Source organism: Anas platyrhynchos, chromosome 1 (genome assembly GCF_047663525.1).
Source record: "Anas platyrhynchos isolate ZD024472 breed Pekin duck chromosome 1, IASCAAS_PekinDuck_T2T, whole genome shotgun sequence".
Classification (NCBI taxonomy): domain Eukaryota; kingdom Metazoa; phylum Chordata; class Aves; order Anseriformes; family Anatidae; genus Anas; species Anas platyrhynchos.
The window spans coordinates 71521784-71545110 of NC_092587.1; the positions used below are offsets into that span (position 1 = coordinate 71521784).

At 37.8% G+C, this 23327-nt stretch overlaps 1 protein-coding gene across 6 annotated transcripts in view; it reads left to right on the forward strand.

Annotated features, from left to right (window-relative positions):
* WNT7B (Wnt family member 7B) overlaps window positions 1-23327 on the forward strand; it is a 97973-nt gene that overhangs the window by 69736 nt on the left and 4910 nt on the right. For all 6 annotated transcript variants that reach the window (XM_005010029.6, XM_072041155.1, XM_027452658.3 and 3 more), the window contains one exon: window positions 12574-12845. In XM_005010029.6, the coding sequence (XP_005010086.1) occupies window positions 12574-12845 (272 nt within the window). The remainder of the gene's footprint in view (window positions 1-12573; window positions 12846-23327) is intronic.

Genomic DNA, 23327 nt, shown 5'->3' on the forward strand with positions numbered 1-23327 from the left:
TAACTCCTGTCAGGACCAGAAACTCCAGAACTGAAAAAAAGACTTTGCTCTTGTGATGTTTCCAGACTCATTTCGCAAACCAGAGAGGTTTGGACAAGCATCTGAACTCTGTATATTTATCCAAAACCCTCTGAACTCTTTAGTCTTTTAAATCTCTTTCATATGTGTGATTAGTACTGCGTCTCATTCACTGATGTTACAAACAAGTAGCAGGCAAAGACTCTAGGAAGGAGGGCAGACATCATCACTTGAATCTTAGCTCTCCCCTCAGAAAGATTGTCAGGCAAGCCAAATCAACTAGAAATGTGAATTCAGCCATACAAGCATTGTAAAAGCATTTGGAAGATCTTTAAGTAAATTTGAAAGCAACTCTCAGTTCATCCCTTTTCATCAGAACTTTCTCATTTGCCTTCCACAAAATCTGAGCTCTGGCAGGGAGCAGCAGTAATTTCTGGGGTTGCTGTCCAGCTATTTGCCCTACACCTGGAAGATGTGATCTCTACAGCAGAATTAGCAGAGCAGAAGGCAGGCTTATTCTGATGATCTGCAAACCCAGACTCTCCTCTGCCACCTCCCAGGAAGGGCTAGTTTGGGATGGACTGTAAGCTAAATCCAATGAGGCATGGTTCTTCTGCTACCGTGGGTGATATCAGCACAGTGGTAATATCCTAAACAGTAGTACTGAGACTCACTGCATCTCACTTGTGAAACCTTGCCTTGCCAAGAATGCACCAGAGAAACACTATAAAGACTGCAAGACTAAGATTGTTGAGTCACCAGTGATAGGGCTCATGGTAGAGCTTTGCTTGTGAAATTTAGATATTGAGTTGGTCCTCTAGGTTGTCCTGTCAGGCATCAGAAACTGTGCCAGGAATTTAAGTAAACAACAGAACAATCAACATGCAGAATTACCTTCCAGAAAACTGGCAGAACTTCCCTGCAAACACAAGAGCCTCTCTGTTATGTTTCTGCGGGTGCATTTATATAAAAAAAGCAACATTCCAGTACATTATTTGATATGAATTATTTTTCTTTCTTTATCAAGCATAAGAAATGGTCTTTTGTCTATGTCTACCACTACTATGTCTTCAGTTCTTTGAAGAGTATCTTGAAAATACCATTATTTGAAGAATATCTAGAAAACCAGAGTCTATGATGTTTGGACAAGATGACAGCATAACAATTTATCTATCCCAGGCATATAGGAAGAGTTTATCCATGACCAGCAGTCTAAAATTCTTCTTGGAGCCCCAGGAGGGGCTATCACCTTTTTTGAGGATGGGCAGTACTTACTCCACCTTCATTGCTATTACCACAAAAAGTATGCAGATGTCATATACCTATGAGGTATATGACAGTAATCCTACATTGCTAGTGCACTGAAAGCTACAGTATTACAGGTGGCTATGCCATTTTATGATATTTCTGTAATTTATACTGGAAATCTGAGAAATACTTTATATAAATACTTATTTATTAGATCCTGGCTAGACAAAGTATATTCCCTGTCTATGCTCTTCAGTTTAATGAAGGATACTGACACTCTTCGTAAACCTTACTTTATAAATGTCATGTCTAGGTAGAATGAATACTTTATTTCATATAAGAACATTCTAATTCCATACTTGATATAATGAAGTTTAATGATACTCCAAAAACTAGAAAAATACATTAGAAGAATTTATATTGTGTTCAGTTTTATTGTTATTTATATATTAGTTTATATATAGAATAGTATATATATACACCATATATGTGGTTTTATTGCTTAATTTATATTGTGTATCCTAATCAATGATACTAGCAAAGTAATCTTCTAGCTTTTAATCTAATTAAATCTTTCTTTCCCCAGATAGAATACAAAACAAGATAATGGGCTGAAAGTAGGATATTATAAGTATGGGATCCCCTTTACCAAAATCACCATATAACCTCAGAAATTACACTTAGATGCCCACTGCCAGCATAGATTGAAAAACTTTCTGTCCAGGGAAATGTGGCTTATCTCTGACAGGATGAGTTTAGGCCTCTGACAGGATGAGTTTAGACTCTTTGAATTTTCTACACACTGTTTTGGGGGTTTCCCATCCAGCTTGATCACTTCTGGAAGTCTGGCTTTGTGGCATCTAACTCTCTCAATACTTGATAAGGCTCAATTCCTATCCTTAACACATGGAAAATACTAGGAGGCAGAACACATAAGAGACAGGCTTTAGAGCCAACATCCTGTGAGAGATTTATCTTTAGGTGTCTAGCTTTTGTCCTGTAGATGCGATTAATTTTGTATACACTGGCATTAATTTTGTAAACACTGTCATCTAATCTGAAAACTGTATCTCATCTCTGCAAAAATAAAGGTCTATTTTGACACCTATAAAACACCAGCTTAAAGTTGCAGGTATCTTACTTCTTACTGGTAGTGATAAATATCATCAACTCCAAATGGAACATAAAAACATTTAGGATCTCTGAAATTCATGGTGGTTTTTGTTTGTTTGTTTGTTTGTTTTCCAAGTGAAAATTAAAGGAAAGGTATGTGTCTAACTCTCTGCAGGTATGACGTGAGGAGGTGTGAGTACAGGGTGTTAGGAGCAGGCTTTGCTGTGTACTTCTTCTACATCACAGGTAGGCATGGTGATGCTAAGCATTGCTGTGTCCAAATCCCTTTAGGGTTCTGGCAGGAGATGGACTGTTTCAATACCATGATGGAACAATATGTAGAGGTGCAGAGCAGAGAAGCCTCAGTCCAAGGGAACACTTCTGCAATCATGTTGTCTCCTGCCACACTGTGCATTTGCATGGACATCCTCCTTGCAAATGGTTGAATTTGTGTTGGATGAGAAGTCCACAGCTGCCTTCCTCCATAGACTCCCCACAAAGAGAACTCAACAGGAGGACAGCTCATTTTCTTGCAAGTCCTTCTGCCATGTGGATAAATGCCTGAACATCCTCATGTCCCTATGAAACAGAGGTATATAGTATCTATTGTCCTCTCCAGTTGAAAGTCACATTCCATTTTAAGTCACAATCTACCTCTCGCATAAACAGATTTTATCTAACATGAATTTCAGCTGGGCATCATATGGTATATCTGTAATTCAATAATTATGGCAAAGTGGTACTTGCCCACTAATAGACTCTGCACAATATATTTGAGTAAATGATTTAAGTAAAACATCTCAAGAAATTCTGAAGTGAGAGATAAAATTTCATCTGTAATGTACACAGATACTCACACCCACAGATACACACCCACAGACACTCTGGCATTCCCAGGTATAGGAGCTTAGTGTTGACTTCTACTTATAATTTAGCAAACCCTTTAAGAGGTATTATTATTTAACATGTTTCTACAGCAAAGCACAGGTGTGCACAGTGATTTACAAGACAATACAGACATGACCACTGCCCTCAGGGATTTGTTATCTATGTTTGAAGTGACAGAATATAATACAGGAAGAGATGACTTCATGCAAAAGATAGTGCAGACTTATTTTTGAAGAAATGTTCTTCAACATTTATAAGTCAGGCCACTGAAGCAATTCAAACAAGTTAATTCAAATACTAACCCAGTACGGAGTCCACTTAGAAGGTCTGATTCTGCAAAGTGATAATTTCTTAATATTTATAGGCATGGCAATGGGGATCACAGAGTATTTGTGAAATTGGGTCCATAGCAAAGTCAAATACAACCACAGAATAATTTAGGTTATAAGGATCCTATATTGGCAACCATGTAGAACATCCCTTCTAAACTGTTTCATTCACTATGAGCTCGAGTTTATTAAATCCAAACACATGAAAATCTGAGTGGTAGCAACATACTCAGCTGTTGTATACTACTAAATTGGAGCACGGTTAACTTCAAAATAAATCTCCTTTAAAAATGTGGTAGTACTGTCCTCCATTTCTCTGACTGGTTCAGAGTGGATTTTTTTCCTGGTTTGTTTGTATGTTTTGTTTTGTTTTTAATGTAATTAAATTAAATTAATGATTATTTTTATGACTATTGAAAGCATGTTTTCTATTTCTTAAATTGAAGCAGGCAACATAGCAAAGGTTTCTCTCAGAAACCTTTAACAGGCCATATTGTGGTGCAAGAGCATGATCAAAAGCAAACCAAAAAAAAAACCCAACACATATGTCCACATATAGCTACAGTGTCCCTTCCCTTTTTCTTAATTACCATTTTTATTTCTCCCTGGGAAATGTTCTTCAAAAAAAGGGAGCATAATGGACAGGCAAACCCTATGCATAAGAACTGTTATCATGAATAGACTGACATGATTATATTTTTATAGCAACACCTGGTTTCTCATAGACCCATCTCCTTCAAGGACATTAGCACAGTTTAGGACCCAGTTTCTATGAGCAGTCTTCAGGAGTCCATGCTTTATGACAGTGGGTGCAAACAACTTAAAACCAAAAAACAGTATGCTTCAAGATGCTTCCAGCTGAGCTTTTACATATTACAATATGTTAAACCACTAGTCATCACTGAAAAGCAAAAACACCAAACATTCAACAGGGAATCATTAAGTCCCACAATGAAACTTCAGTAGGTCCAGAACAGAACACAGGCAGGAGACAATCCCTCTGCTCCAGCTATTGCTTCCCACATACTACTTTGACAGTATTAGCAGTAGTATTGTGAAAACACATCCAGCTGTGACACTGCACAGGCTTTTCTCAATGGTACAGTGCATGTGGGAACTACCCCCTCATGCTTTGTACACTATGTATTTTTCAAGCAATGGTCTTGTACATTTTTTCAAGGAGAGCTTAACACCATGTTTTGATTAAAACTTGACAAAAACAAGCAGTAGTGCTTTTGGATCCAAACTTGATTTCCCCATTTTCTCTAAGAACGAGATACAGATTTCTTCTTAGAGCTGAGTTAGTAAGAAATACTTGCTGCAACAAGTATAGCTTTACAAGGGAGAGCTTAAAAAAATCCTGTTTCCCTAGGTACTTTTAAACATCACCAACATGAACATCAGAGCAAACTTACTGAATTCACAGCTGTCCCAGAAAACTCCAAATGATATGCCACCAAAAGACAGTCAAATACGAAACAGAATACAAAACAGAACGCTCAATTTAGAACGGGAATACTGACTATTGTTTATAGTTGTCAGGAGCTAATCGTATATGTTTAGGGGGCAAATTAAGAAAAAAATCTTGTAAAATGTTGGAAGCCTCATTAGAGAGACCACTGTGGAAAATACCACCAAGCCTTTAGAAAATAACTGAAACGGGAGACATGTTTGAAAAAATATGAAAAGTGGAGGCGTGTTAAATATATATATATATCTATTTTAATAGACATGCTTCCAAAACTATATAAATAGTGAGAGCAAGGAGTTACAAAAAGCAAGGGTGAAATAAATCTGGCTCATGTGCCGCCCATTCTAAAAGAAAATCTGACAAACCCACATGAGCAACAGAAAACAATCCAGTTAACAGAGTGATTTTAGTCTGATGGCCAAAATTCTGGCACTTCCACCCATAAAATCTTAGTGGGATTATAGAGATGAAAATTACTGAATAACAGAAGAATCTGTAAACAAAACATTATGTCACAGCACTGCACAATCTCAGCTTTGAATATGCATCATTCATTCTCTATCCCATCCAAGTGTAATTGAAAATAGACATTATGAGCAGTCTACAAAGAAGCTGCTGAAATAATTTGCAACTCCTGCTTTACTTCTAGTTTAGCTAAACAGGCCTATATGGATGAAATATTATTAAAAAAAAAAAAAAAAGACAATTTTAATTAGATTGTAGTAGAAAATAAAGATTTTAGGCAGGACAAAGAGAACATTATCCAATATGACCATCAAAAGACTCCATCAGATTTGATCAGAAAGCCCTGCCAGAGTAGCAGATATTCAGTCTGCAACAGGTTCCTCTTTCAGGAGGACTTCTGAGTGCAGGTGTTGCAACATGAACCTCATGAACATGGGTGACTCTTTTTTGTTGTTGGTGGTGGTTTTGTTTATTTGATTGTTTGTTTTGACAATACACTACACAGTAATGATTCAGTCAGTACTTTGTCAGTGAGTGGAAGATGTATAAAAAAGTACTACTACCATAGCAAGTGTAAACCAAGGATAATGTCAAGAAGGTCAAGAACTTATTGCATCAGCCTTCACTAAGAGAGTGAGTGGTGAGCAGATGGTTATAGAACTAACATACTCTACGGAGGAACATCATCTCAGTGTTAGCTTGGGGGAAGTATCTCTCCAGGTTGTGTGCTTTCTAATTAGCTGTCCCTCATATCAGAACATTTAATGAAGCTGCTTTAGAGCCATTAGTCCTGGCAGCCATTAGAGCTGAAAACTTGTGGAGAACTCTCATTAAGAAAAATTGAAAAGACAAATGTACATGTATTGCCTTTGTCTAAATGAAACAGCAGAATTATAAGACCAATCATCCTAAATTCAGTAAATTAAAATAATAATGGGAACAAACACCCATTTGAGCTCATAACTGAAAACAAGGAGATGAGTAACAGTAACAGTCAACAAAGGTCTGTCAAGAACAAATCATGTTAAATCAATCTGATTTCCTTATTTTGCCACCAAAGGCCTCAGAGGCAGAGAAGAATGATTTCATACCATATATTTAGGATTTAAATTAACCTTTTGACATTACTTTATATGACATTCTTGTATAGTTTTTTCACAAGAAAACTAAGGAAACTCTAACCAAATGGGTATATACTTTCAATAAATTTATTTGGAGGATAGTTATCAAAATGGAGGGAGGTAATAACTAACTTGACTTTGTGATCTGTGCTGGTTCTGGTATTGGTTAATCTTACAGTCTTGATTTGACTGAAGGCATAAACTGAGCTCATTGAATTTACAAATGAAGTCAGGCTGGGGAGGACTGCAATGAAATTGGAGGAAGTTTCAGTCAAAATTGAAAATGATCATGGAAAAACTGTCTGAAAAGGAAGAAAAAGGAACAAAAAAAAAAAAAAAGAGAAAGAAAAAGGAGGTAAATCAGAAAGACAAAGATCTGTATGTGGTAATAATCAGCCTCACAAATGCAATATGGGAAACATCTGTTGTGATAGCAGCAACATAGAAGAAGACCACAAACTGATTAAGAGTCAAAAATGTCTTGCTGAAAACACCATACTGGCATGAGTAAACAGGAGTGTAGCATGAAAGATGTGTGAAATGCTACCTCTGCTCTAACCCCAAATGAGCAAGGCCTTAGCTGGAGCAGCCTGTTCTATCTCTGGCATGGATCTGCAAGGCACAGGACAGCTAGTTGAGAGAGCCCAGGGAGAACAGGAATGGTCAGAGCCAATGAAACTGCTCTAGAAGGACTGACAGACCACATCTAGAAAGGGGGTGGAAGCCTTTAAATGTTTAAAGGCTGCTGCTGTAAGAAGGGAACAATCAGGTTCTTAATATCTGTACAGTAAGAATTAGTAGGCTCATATTCAAAAAGGCAGTTTCAGGTTAATACTAGTAAAACATATATAACAACATGGATCCTGAAGCAATGGAATAGACTGTGGAATCTCCACCATGAAGAACTTTAAGAAAGGATATATAAAAAACTATTTTGCAGTATACCTGCATTATTAGCCAGATTAAGGTCGAGGGATGGACTAGAAACCCCCTTGAGGATCCTGCCAGCCCTACTTTCTCATAGCTTTTCTTGTACAATCTGATTTCAGTGTTCTCTCACATGCCTCACTGTAAATTGGTAGTAAATTATAGTAAATTAGAAGGCTATTCCAACCCCTGCTTTTAGATTATAAACCAAGAAGTACAAAATTAGTTAACTGAAAATGCAAATAGAGAAAGGATCTGCTCCAGACAGTGAGAAAACGCTCACTGACTTGTATTACCCTTGGATTGAACCCAAGGAGAAGAGCCTGTACTGTTTTCTTTGAGAACTGCTAATGAGTGTGTTGAATAAAATACAAGATTACAAAGGAACTAAACTTTTCTGCAAAAGACTTTAGCCAGCCCTACTTGGGGGGCTATTGTCTGAGTTTCAGTTTACTCATCTAGATGTATCTCTTTTGTCCATAAAAAATGACTTAATGTGTGCTCAGCTTTCATTTGCAAAAGAGTTGTCAAAAATAACAAGTTTGGCAAAAATAATCTAACTTCTGCTATAGTTCATTTTTCTTATCACCAACCTTTATTGAATTGTGTCATATAATTCAAGATCCACTGTCTACAGATTGTAAGCATATAAGGAATTTGTTTTGTTTAATAGCAGTGTGTACATTTTTTTTATCATTGTTAATCCAAGATTTAGCAAAATACTGGCTAAACAGTGTATATTCCATAGTCTACTCTTTCAATTTAAATTAGAGTTCTACTAGCTGACATTTGATGATGCTCTTATTCATTTAACTGCTGAGAAAATACATTTCTGAATGACGTGTGGAATAGTAATATTCACATCTAGTTACTCTGAAAAACAGATGCCTTACTAATAACTATGAAAAAGTTAAATCTGTAACCCTGCACTCACAGACAAATGATCAAAATATATATTTAGCATGCACGATTCTCAGCTGATTGTGGTTACATGCTGAAAATATGCTGCTGAATATATGCATATTAGAATGCAAGTAAACTACAGCAATTATGGAACTTGTAATAATTTCCACATCAGCATGCTAAGTTTAGGGCAGTTAGCAGTCTAAAAGTTAGTCAGAGATGACATCTAAATTAGGGCTAAAGTATAGGCTGTTCCAATATTCCAACAACAAATAGACTCCTCTCACCCTTTCTGCCAGAAATTGTTCATTGTAGGAAGCAATGATCCAATATCTGACTGTCTGAGCAGAAAATATCTACATTACTGGGTAGTAGGCCACTTTTAAAATACAACCCACCGTGAGAAAAGAAGTGAACTGAAGCAAATGGCAGCAACTCAGACTGGCAGACCACAGGCAAGACTTCTCTCATGGCCTAGCAGATTGCAAGAAGTGACTCTCAGCACCTTTACCAAAAAATAAAAATAAAAAATTGGCTACATTTCAGTCAGTACTGACTGTCATCTTCTATTGGAGTTACTAGATCAGACAATTTCTCTGTACCATTCTATGTTTGGGGAATTAAATCAGAACTGTCTTCTTTGACATGAAAGTAGGCATTTCTAACGTAGGAAATGTAGGGATCCAAGGTCTGCAATAAAAGCTAAAATAGTGTCTTTTCCACTAAATTCAAATCTTGACAGAATTATTCTTGTCTACATAAAAGAAAACTTTGAAAAGTCAAACAATAAATTTTTGTTCTGAGACACGGGTAGTGTGCACTTATACTGCCAAATAACTAGGTGACCAAGATATTCACAGAAAAACAAAACAAAACAAACAAACAAAAAATTCTAGCTTCCAGGTTGAGTCATATCCCAAATGTTCTGATATTTGTTTTTCCATTTAATGAAAATTTTTTGAAAGATCTGTCTCTTTCTTTCATTGCAGAATAAGAATATTTTTGAAATCTCAAAAAAATGTGTAAAATGAGATTATTGTTCTTCATGCAGTTATCAGAGCAATCATTGCTTAAATTGTTTTAGCTGCCTAACAAGGACTTGCTTAGGACTGACTCCAAACGATGACATGCTAATGGAAAGCTTTGTGTACAGCAGACTTATTATTCAAGCACAGAGATTCCTATCCCTCCTCCATCAGCATTTTTTGATAGACTCTCTTTATCCTAGGACTTTAGAGAACTGTTGAGGTAATGCTTGCCCTGAAGGTCAAAGAAAGCTTCAGAACATTCTTTAGATAAAAACTAATCTAAACTAACTAACTAAATAAATAAAATGAAAAGAAAAAAATATTATTGGCAGGACACCTTAACTTACAAAAGCAATCTGATTTTCAAGCCGTTTATTGTTTTTGATCCTTTCTTATTTTAGAGTTGCATTGAAACAGAAGAATAATATCTTCAGAGAGTCAATGTGATTTCCATTAAGAATTACTCCATGACTTGAGATAATTCCTTTACTGGTATAACTGTCAAGTGGGTGAGAGAAAGATATTTTCCTCTATTCCCAAATGTAACCAGGGGTATAATGGGAACAAAGAGGAGAAAAAGGAATACAAAGCCAGAATATTCTTTGGTTTTACAAAACTGATTAAGGGAAGTGATGTGTGAAAACTCATGAGCAAGACATAGTGCCATTACAAAATGTCACTTTCTACTCTGGATACATGTGGAATACACTGAATTGAAAAAATAAAACATCAGCAACCTCTCTCTAGCTAATCTCCTGATAAATTTACTGAACTGTAGCTCACAGCTGTGGTATTCCCTGACAGGAATATGTTTCTGCTTGGTTACAAGTTTTTCTACATGTGTTTATTCCCTGTCATCCTGGAGAGGAAGCAAAACTTATCACTATATGTCATTTCTGTTATATCTCATATTTCTAGTCTTTCAATTTAAGAATAAAGAATCCAAATTAAGAATAGATTTTTTTTTTTTTTTTTTGAAAGGAGATGAAGAAGGAAATCCTGCAAGTCAACAGGTTATGTTTTAAAGGACGTCTCAGTTTTGACTTCAGCTGGGGACTGAAAGAGAGAGGAGTGAATATTGATATACATTTTAGAGAACATACTAGGAATAGAAGTTCCAAAACTTTTTTTGGATTGCTATAAACCCTCAGAATTTCTTGTGGACCACCAGGCATCATTATCATCAAACTTTTAATTGAAAACACTATTAAAAACAGTGTTTAATATGGCTCTACAGATTAGCTGCAAACCCTTTACTGTGGCCTCATGGACCACCAATGTTCTGTGGACCATGGTTTGGGAAACACTGAACCAGACTACACACATCGTACACCTCAGCAAAACACTTGTGTGTCTGAAAGCAGAGTCAAGCCTTCTGGTGGGTGATATACTCAAATACTCTAGAAGTCAGTTTAACCTTCCTGGTACCTGAATAAAAACAGACCCTTTTATTTTTCTCTTACCTTAAGTTACTTTTTTTATTGCTTTGGAGAAAAATGAAATGGTGCCAAAAAAGAGTTTATGATTGCTTCTTGTAGGATCTCTCTTGTATCCTGCAAAGGTGTAACTTTTCAGAAAGCTATATATGCAAATAAGACACATAAAATATAAAAAACCCCACACTGTACACAGGTCATTCCAGAATAGTTATGATATCTGTGAATACTAAAATAAAAATTTAAAAATAGATTCTAAGGTTTTTTGTTTGTTTGTTTGTTTTTCTCCTCTGGAAGATCTGTTATTTTTTTTTTTTTCTTCCCAAATCCATTAACCAAGTTAAAGCTTTGTGTGTGGTCATTAAAGCATTTCAGCAACTTTCTGCAAAACTTTCAGCAAAATTCTTTGCAATTGTTCTTTGGCAGTAGTATTACAAGATTGTCTGTTTACCACCAAATAAGCACACAGAGGAAAATAATGATAGCACTGAGAGGGGAATTTGTAGGGAAATGTTGTAAATAAGTACAGCAAAATGAAAAGGGCCATACTCTACCCCTACATGAAGTCAGTAACAGAGTGTGGACTCACATGAGAGCAGGCAGAGGTTGTAACATCCTTTTAAACTGCTCAGCCTCTGTATCTCCTTGCTTATGTGCATCCCGAAAGTAACCCATCCTATCAATGTCTAGTCAAGAAACGGCATTTATTTGTCCCTTACATACTCAATATCAATACCTATAACAAGGAGTAGGGAATGAGTAGTGGCATAAATAATAATAATAATAATAATAACAATAATAACAATAACAGTAATAATAGTAATAATAAAAACAAGGCTTTGCCTTCACAGCAGCATCTCATTTGTTCCAGAGAGGAAACAATGCTTCCTTAGCACTTCCATCACTCTGTAGACCCACTAGACAAGATAAAGCAGAAATCAGAGTCAGGGTGGGAGTGGAAAAGTTCACAGCAAAACACACACATGAGAAAAGTCAGCAAAAGAGGTCATCTCTACTTCACCTTGAAAGAAAAAAAAACTACCTAGTTCTTGTCCCTGTGAGCAACTCTTGCCATAGCTGACCATCAGCATCACTAATAGGCCCTACTGGTCCATAAAGGAGCAATAATAACCTCCCCCATTTGTGTCCAACCCTCTTGTGCACCCCAAAGGATCTGGTATTTCTTAAGCTGTCTGTACACTTTTTCCAGGCAGTACCAACTGTTAGAGCAAACAACTGTTTTCCAGTGAGCATTGCCTTTGGTGACTCACCTATTATTCACCCAAAATACATACCATTCAGCTTGGAAACCTGACGAGACAATATAAAAACAAATCATATTGCCTCACCTCACCACTGCCCAGACTCATTGCTGAATTTCCTTCTGGTTCAGAGAGTTAGACAGGACTGTCATGTAGCTGGTGCTATGAGACCCTGGGGCAATGAGACCCAGACGAACCAAACATTTAAAATACATGTGTAATTCCGCCAGAATGCAAAGCACATGCTAGAAGTAATGCCTGCCTCACATTCCTACCTCACACCATTGCTGTACATAATGTGTGTACTTTCTTTAGCAAGTGCTACCTTTCTGCAAACCCATCAGCTTTTGGCTTCTCTCCACAGGAAGCAGGGAAGCTGCGTTCACCTATGCCATTACTGCTGCCGGGGTTGCACACGCTGTCACAGCTGCCTGCAGCCAGGGCAACCTCAGCAATTGTGGCTGTGACCGAGAGAAACAGGGCTACTACAACCAGGAGGAGGGCTGGAAGTGGGGAGGCTGCTCTGCGGATATCAGATACGGCATTGAGTTCTCCCGGAGGTTTGTTGATGCCCGAGAAATCAAAAAGAATGCACGGAGGCTGATGAACTTGCACAACAATGAGGCTGGAAGAAAGGTATTTGAGCGAGCAAGAGGGATGGATGGGGAAGTGTATGCGCTGGAGGAAGGGGGGAGGCTGGCTTGGTCACAGGAGGCATTCCCCAAGAAAGTACCCCTCTCTGTACTGTTATCTCGCACTCACACCATTACCTGATGGCATTTAATATTTATGGTTTGTTGCTGTTTCTTTATTCATAGTTGATTGTATATTACAGCCCCCATAGCTGTTCTTCACAATGTTTCTGCTCCCTAAGCCACCTTTTGAATTCCCCCAGTAACAGAGAGGACTTTGCTAGAGCTGTTTGGAATAAAGCTAAATCTTTGCCTTTCATCTCCTTTGCAAAAGTCTAGCAAGAGATGACAGGGCTTGTGATGGCACAGGACTGAGTTTCTGCATTTCTGAACTCCCACAGCACTTGCAGCTATTTATTCCATCCAAAACCAAAACACTTCCTAGACCGCAGCTCTAATGAAATACATACTTCATAGCAAATGCACAATTGTCTGTTCCTCACTAGCAGGCTACAGGCGGCTGCATGATAAGTGCCACTTTGGAAGAAGAAACAGCTTCTTGTCTACAACCACGATTGAGTTGCTTGCAATCAAAACAATAAACATCATGGGGTTACACCGATTTATGTCCGTTGAATATCAATCCTCACAGATCTCAAAGATTGCCCTGCAAAAAGTTAAATAAATCTTTGTACATAACACATACCAACCTCAAGAGAGATTTTACTGTATCTTTCAAGGTGTTTTCATCCAGGTTAAAAAATGCTGTTTCTACCCTCCAGTGTGAATATATTTTGTTGCAGGTGACACCAATATTCTGCTCCTCCCACCTAGCCCCCAAAGTTGGACTCAAATTTTCTTCTCCAAACCAACATAAGCTGTTATTCTACACCAAGTACTAGCAATCCATCTGTCTGGATTGGTGGTGGCAGAAGCAATGCACTTTTCTTTCTGCCTGTATTCTGGAGAATTCTTCTTAATGCTCAGAGCATGCAACAAAATCTCCAGGGAAGAGCAGTCAGTTGTTCACTGAAATGGAAGGTGTCATGTAGGCAATTGTTCACTGAGATGAAAGTGTTGCATAAATTCCAAGTGATGACAGAGATGAGTCATGGGGCATAATTGCAACCATAGAGACAGAGTTGATACTCAATTGGTGCTTGATACAGAGGTCTCCAGAGTCTGACAGAAAGCATCCTTAACAGTAGCACTATCTTCTCCCAAAAACTTGTTCTGCCAAGGTGGGTAGGAGCACCCCATACTGCTATGCAGTGTCATGGAGGACTGGCTCCAGGCTTGACTGTTTCTCTTAGCCAAGGTGTTTCACTTTGGTGTCATGCATTGCATTTAGATGCAAAAGAAGCTGAAAGTCACACGTTAAACAAGTAACAGAGCATTTTTTACTATTATCTGCACTATGGTCCCTGCTTTAACTGGCAACCCTCCGTGGTGGGCACTGTGCCACCCCCACAGAGATGCAGATGTATGTCCTGTTTTGGACATGTTACAGCCTACATGTGAAAATGTGACAAAAGAGCAAAAGTGCATGCATAGATTGAGAACAGTGATGTCCCTTGCACAGGCGCAGAAGGCAGCTCAGCATCTGAGCATCTGAGCTAGGCACTGATTCCAGGTCCCCCAGTTCTAAATTTAGTCCAGTAACCACTAGACCACATTGCTGATTCTTATTAAGCAAATTGCATTTTTACTGTTCATCAGAATTTCATAAGCAGGAGGACATTAGCAAATCAAAGAAGTGTGTGCTTTTACAAATATTACTGGTAGCAGCATTCATGCAATTGCATTTCTTTCAGCTTCTCTAAAAACTTTTTCTGCAAATGTTCTTGCAAAAACAAATGATAATGCTCACATTTTGTGTTTTCTTTTTTGAGATAGGAATAAAAAGGCTTGCCAATAATGACCACATTCTTCCCCCCCTCTCCCTCCCCCCCCAAAAAAATACACTTTCTTCATAAATGGTGTTTTGGAATTAACCCATTTTGTTGTTGGTGATATTTTTCAGTAGTCATTTATAACTATATATTTTCATTGTAATCTTTAATGCATCATATAGTTTTGAACAGCTAAGGCTGCCTGAAAGAATTTGATGCAGCCTTTTGCTTTTGTTTTTAAGTACAATCTATAAAATCCTGAGGAATGTGCTCATATAAAAGATGGTTTGGGATCCATGCTTAGAAATAATGTTGGTGTTATGACATACATTCCCATGAAATGAATATGCAAAGTTTTACAGTATATAATACTTAGTGATTTTGGTTCATCTGAGATCATCTGCTATTTGTACAAATTAGACATTCTGAACTTGAGGACTGACTGAAATTCAGGGCTAGAACAAAACTCTGGAAATCAGGATAGGTTTTCTTTGTTTTCTGAGCTGGACCTTTAAGAAAGCAGCCACAGAGTTTTGTGCAATTTCAGCCTGAAATCAGAAGTCCCTTCTGAGAATCCAGACAAGCTTGAAATTGTTGCTACATTTCCTAGCAATGTGGCAGTTTTGGATATTCTGGGTAACCTTAGATTGGATTGTGAGCCAGAAACAAAATCCCAAAACAGGAAATTTTGTTTACATGTGGATGTTATTCTGACATGCTCCATGTGTTCCTTATTCAAAGTCAAGTCAGAAATATTGCATTTATGGCTGGACACTTGCTGAAGTACCACACTGGATCTCCATCTTTCTTCTTTCCCCTTCCAAAATCTCCTCCAAAGACTGGGAAAAGTTCATACCTCTTTGCTTGTTCTGTCAGTACCGTTCTGCTGATCTGAATGCAGCTTGTCTTAAAATTTGTAATCATTCTGGAATCAAGCTTTGTATTCCTGTCCAAGATTACTAAAGGATCAAAGTAAGGATATTTTCCCTTGTTCTGAATACGAATAAAAGGTAAGAAGGAGACCAAAGTAAACTCAGGTTTTGTTACTCCTTTGTTGCTTCAGACATTGTCAAATAATCTTTTCAAGTTCAGGGTGGGAATGCTGAGAAAGTAGAGGAAATGTATGCTTTTGTATCTTCCTACAGAGATTCCATCAGCCATTGAAATATTTCTTAGTTACAATTCAATCTTATCAAAACTGGTAGAAGAAAAAACAAACAAACAACATATTGTTTATATGAACATCAGTCCATTTGCTGAAGTTTTATATTTCGTGGGACTTTCATTATTTTAAAAAACATGTTTACATCTTTAACATTAAGGCTCTTAAGCCTCACAGTTCTTAGTCAGTTCATACTGTATTGGCTTTTTGAGTTGCATAAGACTGACAATATTTAGGCAATAAATTTGCTATCTTCATTTTAGTATTGTTTTTAAATTCCAGAGCCTCCCAATACAGAAAAGTCGGCAAAAAAATGTTGCAGAGATCCCAACCTCACCTACAGTTATTCCCAGGTTGCTCCAAAATCAGTGGAAGGCCCTTGACCTCAGTAGACCTCTACTAAGTGCCCAGAAAATCATTTCTAGAAGCATTATTCACGATGCTAATCAGCAGTTTTGCCCACAGAGCAATTATCTGAATGTCCCTTATATGCCTGCATGGGATTTTTCATGCACTGAGGCAGGATTTTGCCTATTTCCAGTCTTTCCCAGCACTTGTCCCAGAGTTGTCATATCTTCCCTCAGACATGCCTGGTGGTCAGAGACATTTGTAGCTATAGCAGTGACAGTAATGTTTTGCTCTCATAGGGATGTTCTCTAAAGCTGGCCTGCTGGCATTTTGCTCTTGTTAAAAATAGAGTACTGAGGAATTTTTCTTTGAGGAAAAGACAGCATGTTGCATAACTGCATGAACTTTGCAAGAAGATGAGGGGGAAAATAGTTCTGGGGGACTCATTAATGTGACTTTGCAGCTGAGATGCTCAGCACAACACTCAGAAACAGTACTGCCTTGAAAATGCAGATATTTAGGCTTTTCAGGGAATTTTTGATAACCGTGGAAAGAATGAATCTCCTAATTGCTCCACTAATTGCATCTCCTGATTTCTCTGCATTGCATTTCTGAAAATTGTTTCATCTAATGGCAAGCTTGTGAAGTTTCTAATACGTTTGCAATAAATAGCACCAGTGACAAAATCATAAACTTGCCATTGGCATCATTTGGAAGAAATAAACGCTTAGAGATTCCTGATGACATGAGATGCTACTGATGGAAGATTTTTGCTTTGCAGAAAAATAGTGCCACACAGTGTAAAAGAACAAAGCAGCTAACTTCACAATCATTATTTAAAGGTCTGCTGTGATTCAGAATGGAAAGTACAAGTGTGGTAAATGAAAACAATCCCCCAAAGGAAGCCTAGCATAAGCCTAATGCAAACATTACTGTGAAAAGGGGAAAGAATGGTTTGTTGTAAATCTGAATGATTACAGAGAGATCTGTGGGCAAAACTTTGATAGAGTAATGAAAAATTAAATAGCAACAAAACCAAGTGAGCTTTGATGCTGTTTTATGAGACAGCTTTCTACCACGTATTTTTAGAAACAAGTGTCTTTACTCTGAGATAAATGAACTTAGAAAGAGTAACATCTGGGAACACATGCCATTAATCTTAACGTTTTGTTGAAAGGTTCAAAACAATGACTAGCACTCATGGTGAATATCAATGATAAAAATGTGTTTATTTGTTTGTTTTTAAGGAAGGGGAGGGGGAGGAGAGAACTAAAAGAACAAGCTGACAAGTTGGTAGCAGATCACAGTTTTTACCAAATAGAAGACAAGAAATATTTCTAACAGTTTATGAATCAATTAAGCTCTTATAACAGACAATGTCTGTGGCTACATGGAGAAAAATCTGGCCTATTTCTTTCCCTTCCATGGACACACCCATAATACTGACTGCCAGAAACTCAGCCTGGTACCATCCCAATATTTATTCCTTTGCAATGTCAATGGGTTTTGCCTGTTGTTTTTCTGGAATGCCTGGAAGATGACGTCTTATTTTACATTTGAAACAAGAAGAGAGTGGGGACAAAAAAAAATAAAATAATCAGACCCTCTTTAAAAGAGATTATTCATTTACATGTGACAATATTTCCATCTAAGCCATGACTAGTTCTCACAGTTCCTGGTGCCACAGAACTGTGGTACTGGGAAGGATTTTCTGCTGACATGCTTTGGCAGTAGAACAGCAAATAAGGTGACTTGTTGGTCACCATTATGTATATACATATATATATATACACATATATAAATATGTAGAGAGTGTGTGTAGGCACGTCATTGTATATATTTATATTTAAATCTATATGTGCTGTTTGTGCATCAAATATGTAAGAAAGTGTTAGCTCAGTTCACCCCACCTGAAATATTTAAATTAATAAGCTCATTTTTGCAAGATGCTCCATATGCCTTAATATATTGCAAACTGCCTTCACAGTTACCTAGCAGGACATGAAGTTTAGAAATAATCCTCAAATTCTGGATGACATGCTCTGAAGTTGCAACAGAGCCTGAATCCCAGTTTCAAATTTGAAAGCCAATGAATTTTCTTCTTCTATAAGCCTAAAATATTCTTCAAAATGTGACTCTGTTTCCTAAGTCATTTCAGTGATTTAAAGAACGTGACTTTCCAGGTTTTACAGCCCTGAGCCCATTATTTGCTGAATATTTTTTTCTCTAAAAAAGACACACAATTTCACTGCAATTCCGTTGTAAGAATATTCATGAAATAAAAGCTTTTGATATTTGTGCTTGATGGCATACTTTTCACTTTCCCGCTTAAATTGATTTGCAGACAGTTATAAATCCAACTTCAAAAAGTTTGGTGTTACAGCTTGGGTGGGTTATATGGATAACTAATGCTTATCCATATGTCCTGAGTATGCAAGCTTTGGCTCAAAATCTCATGAGGATAGTTCTCCCGCTTCCAGTTGGGCTGGATTTACTAGCCTATTTTTTTTCTTCCAGAAACACACCCTTAATGTTGACTGCCAGAAGCTACATCTGGTACTATCCTACATTTTGAACATTTTGCTTTAAAATTAGAGGGGGGAAATAGCCAAATATTTTAGAACTTGTTAAACAGTTTTATTTTAGAAATGGACATTTATTTTAGAAATGGACTTGCCAATGCAACCTGTGTGTAAATAAGATGTACATATCATTCATCTAGTAAAATATTACTTCACACCCCCTAAACCTGACATCTCTATTGTCTGATATGGTAAAAATGACAATGAAGTATTTTCATCAATTTAAGATGATATTTAAATAATTATCTGCAAGCTTCACATCAATTTCCATTAGAAAAAAATAGTGAAATAACACATTTGCACTTGTTTTGGGGATGTTTTAAGGCATGCATCTGGAGATTTTTGCTTTTTTCAACATTTCACTGTGAAAATACATTTCAGAAATTTTAACTGGTTGCAGCAGTTTGCTGCCCAGACTTAGAAGCTATTTTCTATTCTTCTAGAAGGGCAGGAAGAGGCCCAGATGTGTCTATAACACATCCTCATAATAGTATCTATAGAAGTCTCTATAGCCCTTATAACAGTAGTCCTTATAACAGTAGGGACTTTCATCTGATCGGCAGGAGGTCTAAAATTCCCAGGCTTGTATTCCTGCTAGCCAGGAGGAGAACATGGGTAAAGAAAGCAACAACCTTCTTCCATTTTTTAATGCATTCAGTGGGATTGGAGACAGATGAAGGACAGACGGAGGTGAATTAATGTCCCTGGTCCTGCTGAGCTGTGGCCAGTGCCAGGGAAAAGCCATCTTGCGTTGCAGCTGGACACTGATCCACTGCCAAACAGAGGGTCCTACTCCCATCAAACTAAACAATAATAAAAAAAAAATAGGGATGCAATAAAAGAGGGAGTAAACAGTTAAGTTAATTCCTCACCTTCCCTCATAGAGTAGAAATACTGGTTTGATGCTTGATGGAGTAACCTTAAGCAGGAACACAAGGTAAAATACGCAACTGAATCACCAGTATTGCTTTCTTGCTGGCTCCAGTACACCTTCTCTTCACAGGGCTGGACACAATCTGATGCAATATGACATAAACTGCTCTATTTTTAGCTCTCTGAATTACTGTTAATGAAGAATATTTTGAGGATATTTTTATTAGAGGAGTAGTGTTACATTCTAGTAATATTAGAACCCCTGTCTGTCAGAGTTTTTTTTTTCTTTTTTTTTTTTTTAAAAAAAAAGGGGGGTGGAGAAGGGAAAGGGAAAGGGAAAGGGAAAGGGAAAGGGAAAGGGAAAGGGAAAGGGAAAGGGAAAGGGAAAGGGAAAGGGAGAGGGAAAGGGAGAGGGAAAGGGAAAGGGAAAGGGAAAGGGAAAGGGAAAGGGAAAGGGAAAGGGAAAGGGAAAGGGAAAGGGAAAGGGAAAGGGAAAGGGAAAGGGAAAGGGAAAGGGAAAGGGAAAGGGAAAGGGAAAGGGAAAGGGAAAGGGAAAGGGAAAGGGAAAGGGAAAGGGAAAGGGAAAGGGAAAGGGAAAGGGAAAGGGAAAGGGAAAGGGAAAGGAAACAACCCCAAACCCAAATTTGTTTCCCAGATGGGTCCATGAGGTCGCATTTTGCCAGCAGTGCTGGACACCAGATTGCACTGGGACTAAGATTTGCTGGTACCCAGACATAAGTTCTCATGGCTGCAGCCGCTCAAGTATACAAGGGGATGGTGACATCTCATGACCACAGTATGTCTCTTTGGGTACTGGTATTACCCAAGGCAAAAGCTGATCACTTGCATATTTGATGGGGGAAAACTTTTAAAGTCTTCAATTTCTTTTTGATACTGCAGTCAAAAACTAATATGGATTTTGTTCCATTCAACATCTGGTCCAAAAATGTGCATTTCCACTAAGGAAAACACAAACCAGAAAAGGCAAGCCAAAACAAACACACACAAAATGTTACTATTGTTTTTACATATTTTATCCAGATAGGATTTTTAATATGTACAGAAACTGTATCTGATATGCAGTTGGGTCTAGATATGGAACTTGAAAAAATGAGTTTCTTTTCATGCATATCATTTTGTTTTATTTCAGTCTTTGCTAGGTTTTTCTACTTTACTGGCAGCACAAAACCCTCAAATTGTATTTTCAGTATATGATTTATATAGGTATAAAAATATGTGGAATAAGAAAGCTTTAATGTTATATTTCACAATTCATTTAACAAAGTAGCAGCAGTTAGAAAATTTTACTTGGCAAGATCCTACTGGGGTGGGAGTGGGCCTGTATGTGGAAAATGGACCTAAAGAATGTTCCTACTATTAGTCTGAGGCAGCACGGTCCAGCAATGGGAATTTGCTTTGGGAAGTAGATCTTGCTGTAAACTATTTGAGATTAGATACGAGGTGCTGACATATGACAAATGAAACTGCTGAATGACTGGGTCATACAAGCTAATGATTTTCAGTCTTTAATCAGGCACCTACCTTGGCATAATGTATCAGACTTGAGTAAATAAGTACCTTTAAGGCTCAGGGTCGAAACTCTGATGGGAATTTGGCTGAGGAAAAATAAGTTGGAGGGACATTTGGGAAGAAAATGCTAGTCATTCTTTGTTCACAGTACTGCGTGGAGAGGGCCAAATACTACTACTTTTGCCAGGCCCAGTAGCACCTTGCAAGTGGGAAGCTCCTAGAGATACCAAGTGAAAAGGTGCAGCTGTCCATGTAAATGGCAAGCTGCAAAGCAGCAGGGCCTGCTCCGGGATCTCCACACTGCGCCTTGTGGGGCTTCACAACCACACCTCTGGAAAAGCCTGACTGTGCTGGCTTGCTAACAAAGAGGAATGCTCAGCAGCATCTGTGTAGAAAAGGGAAAAAATATAAAAAAATCTTACTTTGAATCTGCTTAGTTTGGGCCTTGTATTCCCTGACCTCCAAGTTTTTGGGCACAATTTTATACCCACAGCTGACTGTGGGCACACAAATTATAGCATTCAGGAATTTAACTACCTGATGATTGGGCCTGTGCTCAGTGTTGTAACCCCAAGCATTCCACATTCATGAGAGAAGTCTCAAAACAAAACAAAACAAAACAAAACAAAAAAAACCTGCAAGATTGGCTTCAGGATCATGAATTAATACATTTTGAAACTTTTTTTTTTCTTCTTGTGGCTTGCATATTCAAGTTCTTTCACAATTGTAGATGTCAGGAATATCTGAAAAAATACAATGATGGAATCTGATTCCTGTACACCAAAATGACTCATGGAACTGCACCTTCAGAAAGACAAAAAAGAAAAAAACAAAGCAAAAGTTAGGATAAAGTTGCTGCAGATGGTACTACAAAGTGTGTCTGGCAGTGCTGTATATAAAAAACAGTGTCTCAACCAAATACACAGAGATAAAGATATATACACATGCACATATAAATATAAATATACATATATGAAGATATCACCAATGGCACCTGAGTGGGTAATATCTTGTTTTGCAAGAACAACAACATTCTCTGTTGTAGGAGGTAAGCATTTCAACAAGAGAGAGCAAGGCTCCTCAAAACAGTGTCCCGAGTGTTAAGTCCACAGATAACCAGGAGCCTCACAAGCTTCACCTCCTCCCACTCTCTGGGCCAGTTACTGATTTGGCCTTTCCAAACTAAAAATCAGACATCACACGCTCACAGAACCTGATAAAACATATGCTAAACCACAAACCTCTGCCCTTCACCAAGAACTGTTACTTAGGGAGGAGAGGAACACAAATCAGGCATGGTGGCTCAGTCCCATTGCTAATGCTTTCCTTACATCTTGAAGTCCTTACATCCTGTAGTGCTTGGTGAAGTTGCTGTATAGAAGGGTACCTCCATTCAGCTTCTGTTATGAATTTTGCTGCAGTGCTTGTGTCTGCAACTGTATGGTGACCACCAGTCAAAAGAGAGAGCTGTAGAAACAGCTTGGTTTAAAATAATGTATTTCAGCAATGTCAGTGAAACAAGCAATTAAAGAAAAAAGAAGTATATATATACATAATGCACATCTAAATACCAATAGATTATTTCAACAGAAATTTGTGGAACAGGATTGTATTATTTTTTTTTAGGGGCATGAGGAAGGAAGGTCTTTGAAAAAAAATCACATTCTTCTACAGATGAGTAGAAGAGTATTCTACTCACAAAGTAGAGTCAGAGGAATCCTGACAGACTCTAGAGTATTTCATAAGGCATCCCTCTACTTGCAGCTACTGAGCTACTGTAACATTGCTGCCATTGCAGAAGGTGGCACTATTTTTTTTTTTTTTTTTTTTTTTTACTATGGAGAAGACAGGTGGGTGATACAGTTCATTAGAGAGCAGTGGCTGTTCCAGTGTCCATAGAAAGCAGCTCATGCTAGCCTTGCTGATTTTACTTTTAGAGTATTGCAACTGCAGGAGCTTCTTCCTTAACCCAGTAACCCTTGCTGCAAGCCACCTTTTCTTCCTCTGAGCACTGAAAGGCAAACTGGACACTGACATTGGAAAAGCCTGTGGTTCCAGAAAGTCTAAGGTATTTTTGACTTGGATGCTCAGCTGTCTTG